The 20,818-nt window shown below is 30.9% G+C and overlaps 1 protein-coding gene across 1 annotated transcript; it reads left to right on the top strand.

Annotated features, from left to right (window-relative positions):
- The first annotated feature begins 17,260 nt into the window (after positions 1 to 17,260).
- LOC127239384 (zinc finger protein CONSTANS-LIKE 2-like) lies at positions 17,261 to 19,807 on the top strand. Its single transcript, XM_051257496.1, has 3 exons — positions 17,261 to 17,659; positions 18,535 to 18,699; positions 19,396 to 19,807. The coding sequence occupies exons 1-3, from the start codon at positions 17,333 to 17,335 to the stop codon at positions 19,579 to 19,581; spliced, it is 678 nt and encodes a 225-aa protein (XP_051113453.1). The 5' UTR covers positions 17,261 to 17,332; the 3' UTR covers positions 19,582 to 19,807.
- The last annotated feature ends 1,011 nt before the right edge of the window (positions 19,808 to 20,818 follow it).

Below are 20,818 nucleotides of genomic sequence, written 5' to 3' on the forward strand. Positions count from 1 at the left end.
TTTCCCCTTAGATTGTAAGAATGAACCACCACAATTTCATGCACTACTATGAGGTGACATACCGTAGTCCACGATATATACATACATACATCATACAGGCAACCACTACTACATATGCAAACATATATATATATATGATGTATGTGTTATTACATTGTCAATGGATTGTTAGTTTATGAAATTGAATTATTTATCTTTGAATTATTTATCTTTATCACGAGAAATGGTACTTTATATTATAATAAAACATAAATTTCTTTAAATAAAAATCGTACAATAATTAGAGGATTATATATATATTACAAATATCCATGTCATATTACTTTTTTAGTTTCAATGTAGATGAAAGAATCCAATTTGATGAGATATCCACAAGTTCCTAAAAAAATAAAAATTAAAAAATACATACTTTGTTAAAACTATAGTATAAAATATTATCCGATGCAAAACCCTCGATAAGGTTTAAATCAAAGGAAATTGTTATCGCTCAAAATATATTTTCAATGGCTCATCAGATGAAACCGATTGAAAATCGGGTGAATTTTCTGATTTACTCGAGGAAGGATCCAGAACCTTATTATAATTATTAGAATACTGAATAGGCTAATAACTATTTTCTTGAAGGAAACAATGATCAAGAAAATCAAAAGGTAGAAAATGATAAAACAACAATGCTAGTTGCCAAAAAAAAAAAAGGGAGGGAGGAAAATACGTAAGAACTTTGAAAAAACAAATTGATAGGAATTGAATTGCATGTCTGGAATTTGAAATAATAAACAAACATAGACATAAAAAAGTCAATAAAAAAAAAAAAAAAAAAAATTGAAGAGAATTTTTTAGATTTTGGTGGAAGTGATCGGTCATTCTTGCTCCACTACAAAAAAATAGTATATTTGTAACAAAATTCTGTTCCTAAAATTCATGTAGCTAACGTAATTCCATCTCTAATTCCGTCTCTAATATCATTAGTAACGAAAAAAGTGGATTTAACAACGAAAAAATTTTGTTACAAAATTGATATTTTTTTGTAGTGCTCATGCGGCACCGTTGCTCTTTTTTCGACCAAGATTGGATCAACTATCTTATCCCTATTTTTGCTCAACAATATGATCTTAACCCCAAGTTTGAATAATCTCTATTTTTCTCAACTGATTTGGTTATCAATCATTTTTATCCCTAAAAATCTCTCGAACGAGTTGATTGTTTCTTACGACGGGGCTGTTCTATTTTCCATTTTGCCTAATACACTTGGACTTGTATCAAATCAGGCCCTCACCTGGACTATACATTTAGGCCATCCAACTGTTTTCATGGACTGCAATGATCGGGCCATCTGATCCTCATCAATAGGGATTGATGTGATTTTGCCTCAAAATAATATTTTAGGGATAACAAAGAGCCACCCTAACAATATTAGATGGACTGAATTTTGTTATGAATATCCGATATTTTTAGAAAGTAGCAAGACCTAATCAATTTTGAGGTTGTTCGCCATTCGGACTTTAGGCCGTAAGTCGGTCTTACAATACGGCTCGACAGTCTTCCTAGCTCGATAGTTTTTGTTCAAGCTGCACAGATGACAGTCTTCGCACTAAGGCTGCATCGTAAAAATTGAGACTACACTTGGTGGGCATCAAGGTCCTATGGCAAGAAATCCATCGCATTCACTGTGAAATCACCTTGATATTGGCGTGCTCGTTCCAAGTCTTGATTGCACGCAATGGTGTCAAGACTAACTTCGAATAAGCTCTTCATCCTCGATGATGCACTCTTCATTCATTGTGCGCGAACTACTCTACATATGCAAGTTGACCGCTTCGTCCGTGCTGCTCCACACGAGCGAATTTTTCTATGCAGTCGAGCGGCTCACTCCGTAGGCAACCCTCTGCATACGAGCTGCTCTTTGTGTGTGAGCTGTCTACTACTATGCCATCTGCTGGTGCACTGCTCCTAGTACACGAGTTGTTTGCTATGGTCAAGCTACCCTCTATTGGTGAGCTACTTCCAATGCACAATCTCCTCACTTCGGCTCCCGTTGTTGTTGTCATTTTCTTTCGACTATTCGGTCGATGCCAAAAATTATTTTGTGGAGCTTCAGGATGTATTGAGGGCTTTAGTTCAGCTATGAACATTCTTTCTTTTCTCGAATTACATGCCTCATTTCCTCAACTTAAGGCTTGCCTCTGATGTTTTCGATGTCTATTTTGTGATCGAGACGGTGGCTTCCACTTTTTCGGAACTTGATCCGTTGCCCAACTACCAGTTTTTGGTCTAGCAAGTCAAATGAAGCCGGATATCCATCCAATTGATTGATGTGATCCTTTCCACCTTGTCGTTCTTTTCATCCTAACATAGGTAACCGTATTGGAAAGTATGAGCCTATACAGAACTAAAAAGCTTCTTAAAAGTCGACATGCCTACCCATGTTTTTCAAATACAAGCCTCCGTGACATATAAGTCTTTGAATTTTTCTTTTGAGTGAGGTAGAAGCAATGGAAGTGACTGATGGCAGCTACCGATCATCGTTATCGAGGGGTGTTGCATGCTTCCTCAAAAAATCCATGAGGACAACCTCTATTAAGATATTGTTCAATCGAAGGAGCCGAAAATGCCCTAACAAGCCTCATTTGATGAAGCATTGGGAACAGCTGCAACATAAGTCCCTCGACATTGTCGGTATAGCCTACGAAGCTTTGAAACCTACGTACAATTGTGGTTTTTGAGGCCATCAAATTGTCCCCCGACTATGAAACCAAATAGCAATGTTGATATGTGCCATGAACCATCAGAATTAAGATCATCAATTTCCAATGAAATGCCTGTAGCAGTAGCTTGTTGAAAACTCAGAGTCTCCAAATTTCTGATTGGTGATGCACAAGTCCTTGAAATCACATTTGAATCCTAATCTGCATTGAGTTACGGTTGAGAAGATGTTTCGACCGTAGTCACAGTAAGCTGCGATGCATTTTCCAAATAGAGGTCCTCCGAAGAGAATTCAAAATCTCGAGGTAAAGTTAACTGTATCACCCGCATAATTGGTAAACTCTGATCCGAAGCAAGTTACCATTGAGAAAACACCTCGACCATGGCCGCAATGCTATATGATGCGGTTAGTGATGTTAGAACCAACAGTGGACATCTGCTATGTTGCATGCATTTTTTCGCATAGGTCTTGATGGATATTCCATATTAAAATTTCTCCAATCGCTAGAGTTGATGACACTGAACAAAGCCCAATCATAGGCGGATTTTTAAAGGATGTGATGAACTCAAGCCTTTTCATGGCTCGACAGTCCCACAAAAGCATGTGATCCTTGTGGAATCACACTAAGAGGGTTGTATGTATGCCCCCAAATACGTTATAAGGCTACAATGTCATGGTATAGCCTTTGGCATTAGGGTTTTCTGGCGGTAGGGTAGTGGTGTTGGCCAACGTGTGCAAGCACTCCTAATCTCAGCCAAACTGTGACCCGGGGTGATCCGTGGTTGCAGTATGTTAGAGCATCAACCATGATGGATTGACAAGTTTTGGAAATATGAGCGTCCATTGGAAAAAAGTGCTTTTCCACAATATTATTGGAGAAGTGTTGCTAACAAGGCGGCTACACAAGCAAACGAAAAAAAATTATCCGCAAATTTGACGTATGGCCTCTGCAACCGCCTCGTGGTTGATTCGAGAAGGCTCCATGGGGGGATTAACAAACTCATATAGAGCTCAAGAGAGGCCTTAAAAAACTCAGATGCCAGTCGTCGGCGGCTAGACTAGTTGCTGAAACACCTGTGGCGGGACTGCCGTGCGGTATTTTGTATTGTCGACCTACTTTAGTCCTCCGTTTGATAAAATCGGAAAGCTGCACCGAACACCAATGAAAATGACGTGGCCGGGGGCACTAGAGGAAGAACAAAATAGCGTACCCCATAGGGGTTGACGTACTCGTTGGTCTAAAGTACTACCCCTTGCCCCGTATACCCGCATGAGGTAGGTGACTGCCAATGTAGGATCAACGATGGATATCAGAAACATCGTTGAATGACTAGCTAGTATCCAATTACCCTATGCAGCAGCCAATCCCTATTCCGTGGTGCGCACCAGCTGCCAAGAAGTCAAAACAGTCGCTATGGCGGACTCTGAGGTAGTAGGGACGAATGTTGGATTACGCCGCTATTGTGGTGGCTGCTCGCTATCCTCAGTAGCCTGGCTGCTTCTTCCTCGGATGACACAAACTACTAAGCTTTTGACACAACTTATGCCATGGGTTGTGGAGTAGTAGGGATAAATATTACGGCGTCACTGTGCCATCTTAGATCGACATGAATTGCTGAATGTCAATATATTGGTCATTCTGGATGATTGATACTTGTCCTAACTACAACGGAACCGACACTGGCGGTTTCACTCCCAATGTCCGAAGCGGGATGAAATGAAATATCTTCTTATTCGGACGCATCCACCGGTGCCTTGTCTTTCCTTCTCTCTTCATCGCATAACTACTTGATTTTTTTGTCTATATTTTTGCCTCATAGTGTCTGAAAAATACCTCGAAATTTGGATGGTTGTTTCATAGAGTAGCGATTGAAATTACAAGCCATTTGACGTCATTGACCCTTCTAAAATATAAACTCTCAGATGCATTGATGTTTTGGAACACACAGCGTGTCCCACCAGGCATGTCATTTTGTTATCATTCAAAATAATTTTTCAACAGCTCAACGGATCAAACTAGTCGAAAATCAAAGGGGTTGTTCGGCTTCCTCAAGAAAAGATCTAGAACTGTGTTGTAAGTACTGGAATATCGAGTTGGCTAATAGTATTTTCTGGAATGAAACAATGATAAAGTGAATCAGAAGGAAGAAAATGATAGAGCAACAATGTTGTTTGTAGGAAAGAAAATGGAAAATAATCGCATGAAATTGAAAAAAACAAATTGATAGGAATTGAATTTCATGACTGGAATAAATAATAGAATATAAAGATGGACAAAAAAATCCATAAAAACAAGAAAAAAAAACTACAAGAGAATTTCTAGAATTTTGGTGGAAGTGATCGGTCATTCTTGCTTGTATGACATTGTTTCTCTTTATCGGACAAAGATTGGATCAAGTGCTTTATCCTTATTGTTTCTCAACAATATGATCTTAAACTAATTCTTGAATAAGCTCTATTTTTTTCCCAACTAATTTGGTTATCAAGTAATTTTATCCCTTCAAAAAACTCTCCAATGACATGATTGTTTTTTCATGACATGATTGTTCAATTTTTCATCCTGCCTGATACAGTTGGATTGGTAACAAATCAGGCCATCACCTAAGTTGTGCATTTGGGCCATCAAGTTCTTTCATGGATTGCAACGGATGAATGACCCAATTCGAAGTCTTCCAGGATGCGATTGCGTGAGGAAAAAAGCTCACTTGAAGGACTCAAGAGAACAAGTGTGATCACACTCACTTCAGTAGAACACTTCATGACTACATATATAATTCCACTAACTCGTCATCACCTTCTCACACATTTGAACCAAGATAACCTAGTCTTTTATCATCACAACTTATTTCCAACACAAACACCTCACAAAATCTTTTCTACCTTAAGTATATTCACTCAAAATCTAAAAACACTTCTATCCATTATCAACATCCAACTCCATTTCAATATGCATATAAAGCTCGTGCACATTAACCATCATAACACCCACAAATCCGTCAACCTCACTCACTCACTTATTGTGCATTGTTGTCCGTCATCTTAAACTTGTTACAATTTTCATCAATTAGACTTCGTCTTTATTTGATTTTATAAAATAAAGTTTAAATTCTGTTTTTTTAAAAAGGAATATAAATCTATCTTTAATGTAAGTGAGACAACTACAACTTTGACTTCTTTCTATTATATATCAACCGCTAACTACAACCATTAACAAAAGTTTTATACTTTATTATTTCTGAAAGCTTTACTCTATATCGCCAAGTTACAAAAGACACTTTAACTCATTAGATTTATATTATAAAGTACACTTTTAGGAATTCTACTGACATGGCTGGTCATACAATCTCATATTTGACTGTGTAAAATAACACAATTAATATCCTTTGGACCAAAATAGAATGGAGTGTTATTTAGACATTTCAGACATCCAATTGACTAGTCCATTCATGTTTTTTTTTTTTTTTTTTTTTATCTTTTCTAGACACATAAAAGATAGGACAAAATATGTCATACAACCAAACCACAATCATGTACTCCTCTGCATCAATAGGAAAACTTTGCACATACTTGCTATTTTTGTGCAAGGCTAACAACCAAGTCCAGCAAAGCAGTTGGTATTATATGCCAAAATTGGTAATGAGAGATTTTTAATTTAGCATTCTCCCACTTTTCAGCATAGGATACCATAAAATAAATGTGCAAGAATCAACTTACTCATGTGCCCATCACTCAACTCATAATCACAAGTATGTCAAATTCAAATACCACTATTACTGACCATAGGGACACATGAGGTTACATACAACCTTTATATACCAAGGGAAAATTGCAAAAATTACCTATTATGTATCTCAAATTGTTATTTTTAGACACGTTTTTTTGGTTTTGCAAAGTAGGAGACTAAGTATTCTGAAGGCCTTATTTATGTCATCTGACGCTGAAAAATATCACGTGTCGGGCACGTGTGCAAACGTGGAATCACCGTTTCCGACGTGTACATCTCCGACGCAGACGTGTACCACGATGTGTCATTTTTTCGACGGCTAACGTGACATTTGTTCAAAAATTAAATAAAATAATTTTTTAATTCTAATTTATCCCAATTGGACCAAAATGCAAATAATATATTTGCAATTTGGTCCAATTGAACCAAATTGCAAATAACACGTAATTAAAAATATTACAACCTCGTTCAATCGAGCCCTAGATCCCCAATTCTTCCATCCTATCTCTAAGCGCGTTGGTCGCCGCCTCGCCAACACGCCCCGCGCGGTTCATTTCGTCGACACGCTGGTGTGAGAAGTAGAAGATGGAGAAGAGTCACACAGTTCGAGTGAATTTTTTATTTTTTATTTTTCTAAAATTTTGTATTTTTTGGACTAATTATTGTAAATATTTTGTGTTAGTTTTGTTTGGTTGATGTTATATCTTACTCAGTGTTGCTTCGGATATAATTAATTTAAAATGTGTTAATGTTCGGAGGTGGAACATCGTCGTACGTAGTTGCAGATATAGAATGCTATTATGGACTGAAGTCTGTAACGCGCACCTCTTGGACGGTCGACAATCCCGGAAGAAGATTCAGTTGTTGTATGAAATCTCAAGTAAGAATTTATACGTTAAATTTAGTGTTAGATCATATAATATAAGAAGAACACTCATTGTATTATGTTTCTCATTTGTAGAGAGGAACACAGGCAGGGTGCCATTTTTTAGTGGGAAGATCCTCCTATGTGCCCTCAAGCTGAAGCTATCATCCCGGGTCTATTGAAGAAGTTGAACGATCGAGATGCCGAAATTATGTCTTTGAAGCAACGAGTTTGTGAACTGGATTTTTTGCACCACTCTAATTTATTTTTTCGAAAGTTTTTATAATTTTGTCTAACTCTCTTCTCCATAATCATCCTAAAATGGTTTTTACTTAGTAAAAATATTTTCTCATCTAATTCTACGGGCTGTAAATCTTTAGAAGATAAAGCTACATCTTTTAGAGTCTCATCATAAAAATGACTTTTATCATAAGTGTATAAGGAGTCATAGTTTTCAGCTTGTCTATTTTCTCTAGAGCAACCACCTTAGCACCAAATCTTTTTGTAAAAATTCTAAGAATCTTTCCTACTAGATTGTATTCATCATAGTGCATCCCAAAAGCATCAGCTTGATTGATAACATCCTTGAATATGTTGTAGAACTCCCCAGCAGTCTTATCTTCTCTCAGTTTAAGCATGTCAAATATAGTTTCAACACTTTGCAGTTTTATTTCCCGAACTTCTGTTAATCCTTCAAATGCACTCCCCTTACAGTTAGATATCACCTTGAAGTGAATTTCATCTATAGCAGCAAAAACCTGTTCTTCAGCACTCCATTCTCTTTTTGGTTTTGGCACAATAGTAGAAAGTTTTTCAACTCCTTCACCTTGAATTTTTTTGTGGATAGGACCATCTATACTCAATAGCTTCCTAATATTATCTTCTTGAGACATAAAAAATGCTTTCATTTTGATTTTTCAAAAACGATAGTTAGAACCATAGAACAAGGGAGATCTTGTTCTCGAGTTGCCTTCTTGAATCATTTTGTACCACGAGTTGATCTACTCGGGAGGTTAAGCACGCTACTTTGATACCATGTGCTGGAAAATGGTCTTATCCTAAATTCCCTTGAACAAAAGAGGCTAACTTCTTTGAGTGATTGTGCAGCAGTGTTATGAACTGCACAATGAAATAGTATAATTGTTATCGCGTGGTAAACACGTAATAATAACGACCTAATGCTAAAGTAAAGAATGTGAATGTATGCAAAGAAATGGCATACGATGTTTGTTGACTTAATTCGGTTATAAAAAATCTTATCTTTGGGGGATATCAATATAGGAGCTAGTTCATTCAATATTTACCTTGCAATATCCTACACATGTAATTGGTTGTCACTCTGAGCAATAATATCAACGAATCACCAATCTAGTTGAGAGTAATGTAATCTACAAGTCGGTTGACATCTCTGATTGGATCTCCAATTTATCCTTATTCCAATAGCACTTCTGAATAATGTAGAAGTTTGGATAGTTTTCGAAATATAGAGAATGAGAGGTAGGAAGTTGAAAGCACACAACACTTTCTCTCACTAGATTTCTACCATCGACTACATTCTCTTACCAACTACATATATGATTGGTCATATAACCTCAAATTTGACTGTGTAAAATAATACAATGAATATCTTTTACATGAAAATAAAATAGGGTATTTTTTAGACATTTTAATCATTCAATTAACTCCATCTCTACTAAACACAGAAAAAATAGTACAAAGTCTGTCATTGAAACAACCTCCACTAATAGGTCGATAACCAAGTCCAGAGCAACTAGCATCACATACAAAAATTGATAATGAGAAAATTTTAATTTAACAAAAACAATAAAATTCAACCATCCACAATATGACCAATAACTAAATAGCCCTAAATCACATCCGAATCACATTTAAACTTACCCATATGGTTGACATTTTTCCACAAGAAAAGTCAATCTTGATTAAGATAGTTAGTGCTTTATGTCATTGCTTTTCATACATCAACTGTGTATTTATTGGAAAATAAATTAGGTGTTTAGGAACTTATTTATCAGAATTAAATCAGTTTAGCACAAATACGAATTCTAACTTATTTATCAGAACTTACATTAATTTTTCTATATTTAATAACTAGTGTCATATTTCGTGCGATGTATCGTATCTAATATTTTGGTTATATTTGGTTTAATTGGATTATAATTTTTTATCAAGAAAAAAATCATAATTATTTATTTTAGTGTGTATCAAATTTTTAAAAATCACATCTAAACTACTGTTAAAATAAAATTTCAAATTAAAAAACAAAATCAAATATAAGTGAACAAAAACTTTTATTTTTATTTTTGTATAAATTTTATTATTATTTATATCTTTATATTCAAAATATTCAATTTTTACATCTAATAAAATAATAAGTGAACAAACCCATAATAAGTCGGTTCATTTGTAATTTTTAGTCTATGTAATATTCATTTGTAATTTTTGTAAATAAATAGAATATATATTATATATATTGTGTAAAAATATCTAAATAATATATTTTTTATAATATTTATACGAAATTATGCCATCCAAAAAAAAAAATGTTGGGTGAACAAACTGTATAGTTTATTTGATTTTGATTTAAATAATTTAAATAGTATTTTAATATGAGATTTTGTGATATAATGATATATTTTTATTATGACTATAAACTAAATTGTGTTAATTTAAATTTGAAACAAAAACCAAACACACCCAATATATATATATATATATATATATCAAAATACATTTCAGCATGTGTTTGTTTGGAGGATTTGTAAAAATTTCTATTATTTATCAAAAATTTTTCTTTCAAAAATATCAAATCACATACCCGTTGTTTATTTTTTATATTATATTAAAAATTAATTTTACATTCAAAACATTACACATCACCTATTTATATCACATCATACAACTATTTCAATTCAAAATTTTTTTTATTCAAATTTCAACTCAAAATTCAAACCCCGACAAACACACATATACGCCAATTCCGTGAACTTATGAGCATGTTTGTAATAAAACTGCATTGTTAGTTAATGATTATGAATTAAATGAAATAAAAAGAATCCATTATGTCATAGTCTAATAATAATAGTGATAAATAAATAATAATGATTGATTAACCCTAAACCTAAGACGAATGATTGAACTTATGCTTCTAGTGTGTGCCTCCCACATGGGTCTTATTTTATATATATATATATATATATATATATATATTCCCATATTTAACTTGTCGAATTTATTCAAGTGGTGGGACATCTCAATAATAATAATGCTGTCAAATTGCAAGTTGGGGTTGCAAATTGATGTTTGACAATGAAGATTATTTTCAGTGAATGAACTGAAAAAAGATCATATATATATATAGGACCACATTTTAGATTTTAAAGTGATTTAATTTTGATTTTTGATTATTTATTTGTTCATTTATTGGGGGTGGGGGTGGGGGTGGGGGTGGGGGAGGGGGAATATAAATTGCTCATTTAATATTTTATATTAATTGTGCTAAAACATTTATGTGTGTTCTTTCTACCAAAAATTTTTTGACACTATTAATATTTAAAATATTATACAATATATATATATATATTTTTATATATTCACATAGAATATACTCTACCCATTAAAAAAAACCAACAATTATATGTAAAAATATTTTTTTATTATCGTAAATAACATTTAAAAAAATATATATATCAAACGAAAAACACAAAATGAAAATTGTTTTGACATAGGTAATTATAATTGAAACATTGAATTAAATTCACTTTAAATCCCTTTTCTAATTAAATTTAGTGATTCATTTATATATTGATATATTTTGTAAATCGATAACTTTTTGTTAATTCCATTCTTTTACTCTTTGTTCTTCATATATTATATAAATACGTATATTAATATTCAATATGAAATAAACCCTACTTCGGTGGCTTACTGATGCGAGGGTTGGACCCGTGAACCAATTTACTCATAGCACATTCAAAGAGTAAGGACTCTGGAAAACTGAGACATAATTATCCTGGACAGAGTGGCTATAATGATATATATATTAATAATATAGAAATTAAAATATATCTACATTAAAATAGAGATATTATAGAAAATTTATTAAAAATTCAATATAAAATATTGGAGTAAATAGAAAAAATAATGAAAAAATGATTATTATTTACTAAAATATAAATATATTATTGTTAGTGAATAAAGTTACTTACTTTAAATCGACTATGCATAAATTTAGCTGGAAAAAAAAAAGACATAATTATCTATATAGAAGAAGTATTAACTATTTTATATCTCAATTATCACTACAATAAAAAATTATTTTTATAACAAATTTTTTTGTCTCTAAATCTACTTTTTCCGTTACTAATGACATTAGAGACGGAATTAGAAACGGAATTACGTTAGCTACGTGATCTTTAGTGACGGAATTCCGTTACAAATATACTATTTTTTTGTAGTATCCTCCTTTACTATACTATTTATAATAACTTGTAAGTAACAAACTCGGTGGTTTATGGCATTTAATTCAGTGTAAATTCAATTATAGACATAGCCAATAATAATAATAAAGTCAACCTTTTCGAGTTCATGCCACTGAATATAATATTTGACATACAAAACATATGGCTATATATATATATATATATATATATTTAAATAAATTAAGGGTGTGTTTACTTATATTTAAATAAATATAAGGGTGTGTTTACTTTGGTCTTAGTTTTTGAGTTATTTTATGATAGTTATTTAGAAAAAAAAAAAAAATTCATTAGGAAAATTCGTAATTATTACATATTAAAGAAATTGAAAAAAAAAATCAAAGGAAATAAAACTGAAAATTTTTACAAGTATATATACATAATGAAGGATTCATTTAGTGCATGGGCATGAATAGAGCTTGCATGTGTGTCCACTGGTTTTCAAATAATTTTCAAAGATTGAATTTTTTATTTTATTTATTTATTTATTTATTTGAAGTTTTGCCTTTGAGTTATTTTGTTTGTAATATTTATTTATTATAAAATATCATTACCAATTATAATGCAAACATTAAATAAATTGAACAAGGAATGTTGAAAAAGATAGATTAAACAAATCATATACCTGATTTGTCCTTCAAAAGAATTAATCTATACATTAAAGATGTAGATTCCAAGATTAGATTAAACGGCTGCAAAATGGTGTTCCTGTATGTAAAAGTCCTCTTGCTCGTCTATATCTCTTTTAGACTGCAACACCCTCTCGAAATGACCGAATAACTTAACAATGTTATTGTCTGATAGCAAAAACCTACATAATTTTAGGTTTACATCATCTCATTATTACGAACACATCACAAATGTATTCGTATGAAAGTCTCTCATTATAATGTTAACAACATATTAATAGAACCTTTTCATTTTTGAATTCAATGACTTTCTGAGTTGTGTGTTGCACATACTAACAATAGATTGTCTCTTCGTCCATGCCAAAGACCATTGACATCTCAATAAATGTATTCCATCAATCTATTTATGCGACAGGCCTCGTCTAGAAAATACATTTGCAACATGACTTGTAACTCCAAGTTGAAATGATTTTTATCTCGAACACTGTAGAACAATTTTTGAAACGATTCAACAAAATTACATAAATAAACAATATTATTCAATATTTAAGACAACATATGTTAATATTACATACTGTCATATAGAATCACATTGTACGTGATGTATATAATAAATTGAAAAAATAGTTACAGTTTACAAAATATGTTAGGTGCGGAGGGCATGAAATGCATTTGACATTGTCTCTCTGATGGCAGGAGCCATTACCAGGTCTTGATGGGTGAAAATTGTTTTTCATTCCCTTTAGATATGCACTTTAGGAATGTATTAAACAACCATTTGAAAGATTCTTTTGTGTCATTATACAACAAAATTAAACCAAAGAAATATGTCGGGCTGTGGTTGTTAAATCCTACGAACATCCCTTCAATTTATTTAAGAAAATGATACAATTAGAACAATGTGACACAATATACGATGTCGTATTGATATTACTTATATGATAGTGATAGCATACGTATATGATGTAATAGACTAACCATATGATGATAATACTCACCAGGGTTTTACGATTTTTGTTTATTTAATAGGTAGTATTAAATATAATTGAGTCCCTGTAAACAACGTAGTTAGACCTCATTTTAGCATTTGACCAAAATCTATCTTATCTTCCTTGTCGACTTGAACCTTGTAGAAAAATAAATTTTACAATGGTTTATGGCTTAGATACTCCAATATAGCACACAATCTTTCCACACTTTAGATTTAAACTTCTCTTCTTTTTCTTAAATGTGATTGTTATGCTTGACTTTCAAAAATTAGAGTATTTCTTTGTTGTCCGCCGCTATCATCATTATATCATAAGATGATCTTAAAGAAAGTTCTATCTCTTTATTAGTTATAGCTATCAACATTTGGGCCTCATCGTTGGACCTATTTGAAATGAGTTTGTTCTTGCAGGAATGAGGATGCATATCATGATTGTGATTTCACATATTCAGTGACAATCTATTTTTAAGATTTTTGATTGAACTACAACTTTAATCTAGCGGGAGACCTCATATGCGTCTCATGCCTTTTTCTAATTATAGCAACATACATTGGTGTAGCAACACCCTTTGAAAAGTGTGTTGTATTATTAGGATATATGCGCATCATCTTGGCTTGAAAAAGGCATCCGTCTAATCGTGATTATGTATAGAATTAAATGATAACCATTGTTATACAATATGTTGTTTTCAGGTAAATAATATGTTTTACAAAATATTCTAAAATAATGTCAATCGTCATGCACATGATATAGTCTATCACTTTTATTTTTTTTATTTTTTTTTGTACCTATAAGCCGTATAATTATTTTATTCGATTTACTAAATTTAAAATCTTGAGAAAATAGATAGATTTGATAACCAATCATAATTCACGCGGGATACAATGCTGAAATCTCAAATTCAGTCATACCGAAAGCAGTCACAACTGTTAATAAGTAAATAGATTAACTATATTTAATTAATTAAAATTGTTAAATGATTAAGATTAATTCAGCATATGCTGAATAAATTAATAAAATCAACACATGATCCAAACTCTTCATAATTTTAGTGTAGTTAATTAGGTTTCCTTTGAATTAAGGGCCAAAAAATATTGAATTTTTAATCACATATCAATATTTTCTAAAATTTTAATATAAATTGATGCTAGATAATCAAATTAAATTAGACTATTCTTTTTTATTTTTTTCTCTACACATTTTCTCAAAAAAAATTAATCACTACACAAATTCATTATTTTTATATTCCCTACACAATTTCATATACCTCACATAAAAAAATTTCTTTCCAACAAACTCACCAAACAAAATTACTATGTTTTAAGTAACTTAAGTTTTGAAGAAAATATTTATGAAGTCTCTTTTTGAAAAAGAAAAAAGAAAGATATTTTAAAAATGATCCAATAATATATTTTCTTTCACTGGATTTTGATAGTTGCAAAGTTGTTCAATATACGTTGGCAAAAATTATTTTGAAACAATCACAATATATTATGAATTTTCGCAAAAATAAATGATTCAAGAATTATTTCACTATTATGCAAACTACAATATTTATATGTTGTATTGCTTATATAAAAATTCTATCTATTTCTTTTGAATATGTTGGAAGTATTGAGATATGATGCGAAATAAAATCATCTTACAATTAATTTCTATTTGAAAACTTACCGGAATTCGAATTTTCTTGAATGTTACCTCAATTACAACATGTTGGGATTCAACATATTGTTAATTTCGTTTCATAAAATTATTTTTCCTAGTATATTTCTTCCTTTGATTTGGATCAATAGAGAGTGTAAAAAATTTATTTTTTTATGATGAGATCTTGTTATATACGTTATAAAATTTATTTTTGTATTCCTTAAATATTTTTGTATTCGATGGAGAGAATATTTTATTTGAATATGTAAATCAAAAGATATTTTTACCCATACATATCGATCCTTATGGTCTCTATTCACGAGTAAACCTAACATGAGTGTAAAACGTTCAAAGCTGCATTATTGAAGCAAAAAATTGACTTGAAGAAACCCCCTTTATTAACATCCATTTATTTATTTATTTATTTAGTGTGGGAAGTAAGAAAATTAATCACACAAAGAAATTTGACTCTTACCTGTTGTTTGATTTGAACATTGACAGAAAATCCCAAATAATAATTATAACAACAAAAGTGGGCTGCCCAAATTGCCTCTTAGCTGTTCCTTCCGTTATAGTCAACCAACTACTCAACCATACATATATATATATATATGTATGTATAGAGAGAGAGAGAGGGGTAGAGTGAGAGTGTGTGTCTGTATGAGATTTGATGTAAAAACCCTTTTGCCCAAATATAGGAAAAGTTGAAGTGGAGGAAACAAAAAAGTAAACCCTTGTAATAAAAATGGGATTGAGGTTAATCAAGAGTTTTACTTCAGTTGACCCTTGTTTTTGTTTGGGAGATTGGATTTTGGATTTTGGATTTTGGATGGAGATTTGAAAAAGTAAAAAGTTTGAATTTAAATAGTTGTACGATAATATAAATATGTATTGATGTAATGTTTTGAATATAAAATTGATTTTTAGTATGTATAATATAAAAAATGAAAAATAAGTCTTTGATTTAATATTTTTTGAAAAAAAAAAAAATTTGTTTGAATAGTATAAATTCACACAAATTCTTCCTACAAACACACCTTAATTTTCTTCTAATTAGCTATATATATATATATATATATATATTGCATGTCTGCCTGCCTCCTCGTGTTTTGTCTGACACTGTCCTGAAGTTACTCCTTGATGCAAAGTATATCCCAACCCCATTACCGATCCAAGAAATTAAAGTTCGTCGACGATTAAGTGACAGAACCGGCTCTAAAATTTAGAGGGCAAAATGTCAATTTATGTATTTTTATTTAATATTATTTTTTCAATTTCTCCCAATACAACTGAATAAATAAAAAAAAGTGAAAAAATAGATAAAATTAAATTTTTAAAAACATATTTAAGAAAATTTAATAAAATTCAATCATTTCTATTAAAAAAAATTAAAATATAAAAGTATAAATCAATAAAATTATAAAAATCTTATTAAATTTTACACTATAGTATAAAAAAAATTAAAAAATAGAGAGACAAAATAATAAAACAAAATACATAATTTTATTATTTTTTATATAAAAAAAAAATTTATATATTAGGAATTTTTGGGTCAACTACCGTTAGCCCTACGTAGTTCCGTCTTCGATGATAGTGCAGTGCAGTGCAGGTAGGCCTCAGATCGATCCCAAGGCCAAGAAAATAATTAATCAGCACATTTGGAGGTCAACTCCCCCGGGAAGATGACGTCATCATCCATGTCACCATCCAGTTTCGAGTGTTGTGTTTTTTTTGTCCGCCCAGGAACTACGTAGAGGTTAGGGGTCAATAATATAGGAATTTTTTGTAGTGTAAAAAATAATAAATTTATGTATTTTTTTATTATTTTTTTTTTCTCTATTTTTCAATTTTTTTTAATATTATAGTGTAAAAAATAATAAATTTTTTTGTAGTTTTTTTTGTTTATACTTTTAGATTTTAATTTTTTTTTTAAAATAGAAATTATTGAAGTTTATTAAAAAAAATTTAAATATATTTTAGCTATTTTTTTCCTTTTATTTATTTTATTGCATTTGAAGAAATAAAAAATATATAATATTAAATAATAAAAAAAATAAATTAACATTTTGGCCTCTAAATTTTAGGGCTGATTCCGTTACTGTTACTCTGTATGGACTCCTTTCCTTTAAAGTATATATAGGGTGCCCCCCACCCCTCCTTTCTCCAGTTTAATTAATTAATTCATTATCATCATCACATCATATATACTTTCGACATTTTCCGTCAGTCAGTCAGTCAGTGAGTCGATTAGTCAAATTAAAATTTGCAGGCAGCAGTAGCCATGTTCGGACATAACAACAGCTACGTTCCACCCCCTAATTACAACGACGATGTTGATGACGTGTCCGGCGCCGACTTCCCGAATATGGCGCCGTTCTGTACTCCGGCCGTCGCCATTCCGGCGGCGCTAATAATGCAGTCCGGCGGCGATTTCGGGTACGCCAGCAGCAGCAGCTACGGGTCCTTCAGCACCCAGTCCCTCCATAAGACCACGTCGGAATTATACTCCCCCATGACTGCGTCGCCGTCGCCGCCCGGCGCCGGCGGCTATTTTGAATCGGAGGCCAGCAGCTCCGTCCGGAAGGCCATGAGCACCGGCGACTTGCAGGTACATCTCATTCTAAATATAGTTTTGATTTTTGATTTTTTATATAAATAGTTTTGGCGACTTTTAATAAAAATTAATACTCTCTCCCTCCGTCGTGCAAACGCACTGTAACATTTCTCTTTTTAATTTGTTTCAAACATCCACTCATATTTTTAAAATAAAAAATAATTAAATATATTTAATTTTTATGTTGCACTTTATCGTATCGAATCATTCAAATAAATATACATTTTTCTCTCTCTTTGTATCACTTAATCCTCAAACTATTCTATTCAATATTATCCACCTAAATTATCGTGTCGTGCCGGAAACAAATGTTACACTATATTTGGAACGGAGGGAGTATTATAGTATTAGTTAATTTTTATATAAATTATAAGTATTTTGGGAAAAAAAAGTACTTATCGGTTTCAATTCAAAATATTTTTTATCATTTTTTTTTTGTTTTTGTTTTTGTAAGCTAATATTAAAATACCTTTAAATTTTTTTTAAATTACAAACGTATTATTACAAATATAATTACTTTATACATAAAATCAAATAACAAAATGTCAAAATCTTTAAACACTTTCGCTAAACAATAAGGGGCGGAGGGAGTGTTATAAATGAGTTGAAGTGGTGAGAGATATTTTGGATAAATTAAATGCGTAAATAATGAAGATATATTTGTAAATAAGTATAATATTAAAAAAATATAAATTAAAAAATATGTACAATAATTATTATGAATAAAAATAAATATTTAAAAAAAACAGACAAATTTAATTTACACATTTTTTTATTATTTATAAAAATAAATTATTATTTTTATAAAATATCATACGTATTCTAAGAAACATTCATGCAAGATTAAAATTGCAAATCTGGATGAACAGGGGACCAACTCCGGGCAGCAACGATCCAACAGCCCGTTGGCGAACGAGATGAGCATATTGGAGAGCATGAGCCGAGCAAGCCCCTACAGCCCCGAAGAAAAGAAAGAAAGAATCGAACGTTACAGGAATAAGAGGAACCTTAGGAATTTCAACAAGAAAATCAAGGTTCTCATCCAATCTATCACTATAATTACTATGTACAAAATTTATATATATATATATATATATTTGTCACATCAGTAAATTTTTTTATTTTGATCTATCTTAAAACTAAATTAATTTGCAAAATTACGAAAGTATGCACACAAATATAGTGTATGTTAACTTGATCGATTTCTAGAAATTGTTCACATCAACATCACTATTTTATAAGAGTCATTATTTTGTAAATCATATCGTGCCAAGTTAGTATCAAAGTATTAAACTTATTATTAAAAATAAAAAAAAATAAAAAAAAAACACCAATGTACTAAAACTAACATAAATTGGTCAATGTCTTTTATGCTAAAATGGCTTTTCTAGAATAATAATAATATTATTATTATTATTATTAGATCAAAAATGATAGAGGTCACATTATTTTTTTCTCGTGTAATATAAATATTTTTAAGCATAATTCAAATAAAAGAATAAAGTGATAAGAAGTGAAGTAAAAGAGTTAGGTAACTCTCCATATGCAAACATTTTCAATTTTTTTTAAAAAAAAAAAAATAATATCACATTAAACATATTTATTTTTTCTAAAAAATATCACATTAGAAAATTTACTTTGTATTATTTTTAAATTTTCAAAACTTTAGAAATCTCTAAAAATTTTATCTAAACAATATGATTTGTATAATTTTACGCATGTTTGAACAGTACGAATGCCGGAAAACTCTAGCGGACAGCCGGCCACGTATCCGGGGAAGATTCGCAAGAAATGACGAGGTGGAGAAGATTCCGGATCAAAGTCAATGGGATCATACAGGCGGCGAGGAGTACGACGAAGATAGTGATAACTGGATCAATTTTCTCGACACGTTTTCGGGAAACCTCATGCCGTGATAATCGAACGGGAGATCTCACCATGCTTAGGACTGTTGGATGATATTGTCATTTTGGATATATTTATTACCTAATTATTTAAGATGATTTAAATTAAGAGTGATGATGATTCAATGTAAGCATATATATATATATATATATATTGTGTACACAACAATATAAGGGTCGTCCAGATATTAGTAGATGACGATCGTTTGTTGTTCGAATTAATGTGGTTTTGATATAATGCTGCTTTCTTCATTCATTTTGAGGATATATATATATATATATACACACGCGTATGTACGTCGAGTTCAATGAGTCTTATTTACTTTTTGCGTGTTAATCTTTTAATATTAATTATTATATTAAAACGTAGTACAAATTAAGAAAAAAATTACAAAAATATTTTCATTGGTATCTTATACAATATAAGAATATTTTTAATGTTAAATACAATTACGCAAAAGGTAAATGTGACCTTTAAAAGCGGACGGAGGGAGAATATATTATATAAATTTATTAAAGAGTTGCATAAAAAATATAATAATAATAACGTGATAAATAAAAAAATAATGACGAAATTATTATTTATTAAAATTAAATTAATAAAATTATGAATGGATAAATTATTTAGTATAAATAAACTATATATAAATTTTGCATACATCTAACATAATTTAAAAAAAAAAAAAAAATGGGGAGTAATATACACAGCCTCACATTAAAATTTTTTATGAAATTTTAAGTTCAAGACTCCTTTATCTTTACAAATAAATCGAATAGAGCTCACTCAACTAGGATAACAGCTCTATGTACATATATTATTTCAAGTTAAATTCATAAAATTATTATTTTATAATTTATATTAGTAAAAAATACTCTCTCGTCCCAATACAATAGTCTTGTTTATCATTTTTGTCCGTTCCAAAACAATAGTCTCATTTTTATAAATAATCATATCGCTATAAAATTACCTTTACTTTTTCATTATTATTACACAATTGTCAGTACTTTTTACACTAGTACACTCACAAAGGTAAAAAAATCTTTTACTCGTACTTTTTACCCATTACCAATATAATATCAATATTCTTTAAATCTCGTAACAAATCCAACCCAGGCTATAGTTCTAGAACGGAGGGAGTAGTATTTTCTCCGTCCGTCTCTAAGGGCTGCATTTACTTTTTACATGTTAATCTTTCAATATTAATTGTTATATCAAAACTTAATACAAATCAAGAGAAAATGACAAAAA

Source organism: Andrographis paniculata, unplaced genomic scaffold (assembly GCF_009805555.1).
Source record: "Andrographis paniculata isolate CXL003 unplaced genomic scaffold, ASM980555v1 Contig77END, whole genome shotgun sequence".
NCBI lineage: Eukaryota > Viridiplantae > Streptophyta > Magnoliopsida > Lamiales > Acanthaceae > Andrographis > Andrographis paniculata.

What these genes read in the sequence shown, in the direction of transcription:
- LOC127239384 (XM_051257496.1), top strand. Translation starts at nt 17,333, where the DNA reads ATGTTCGGACATAACAACAGCTACGTTCCACCCCCTAATTACAACGAC. An exon ending in TGAGCACCGGCGACTTGCAG is followed by an intron (nt 17,660 to 18,534) that starts GTACATCTCATT and finishes CTGGATGAACAG; the next exon opens with GGGACCAACTCCGGGCAGCA. An exon ending in ATTTCAACAAGAAAATCAAG is followed by an intron (nt 18,700 to 19,395) that starts GTTCTCATCCAA and finishes ATGTTTGAACAG; the next exon opens with TACGAATGCCGGAAAACTCT.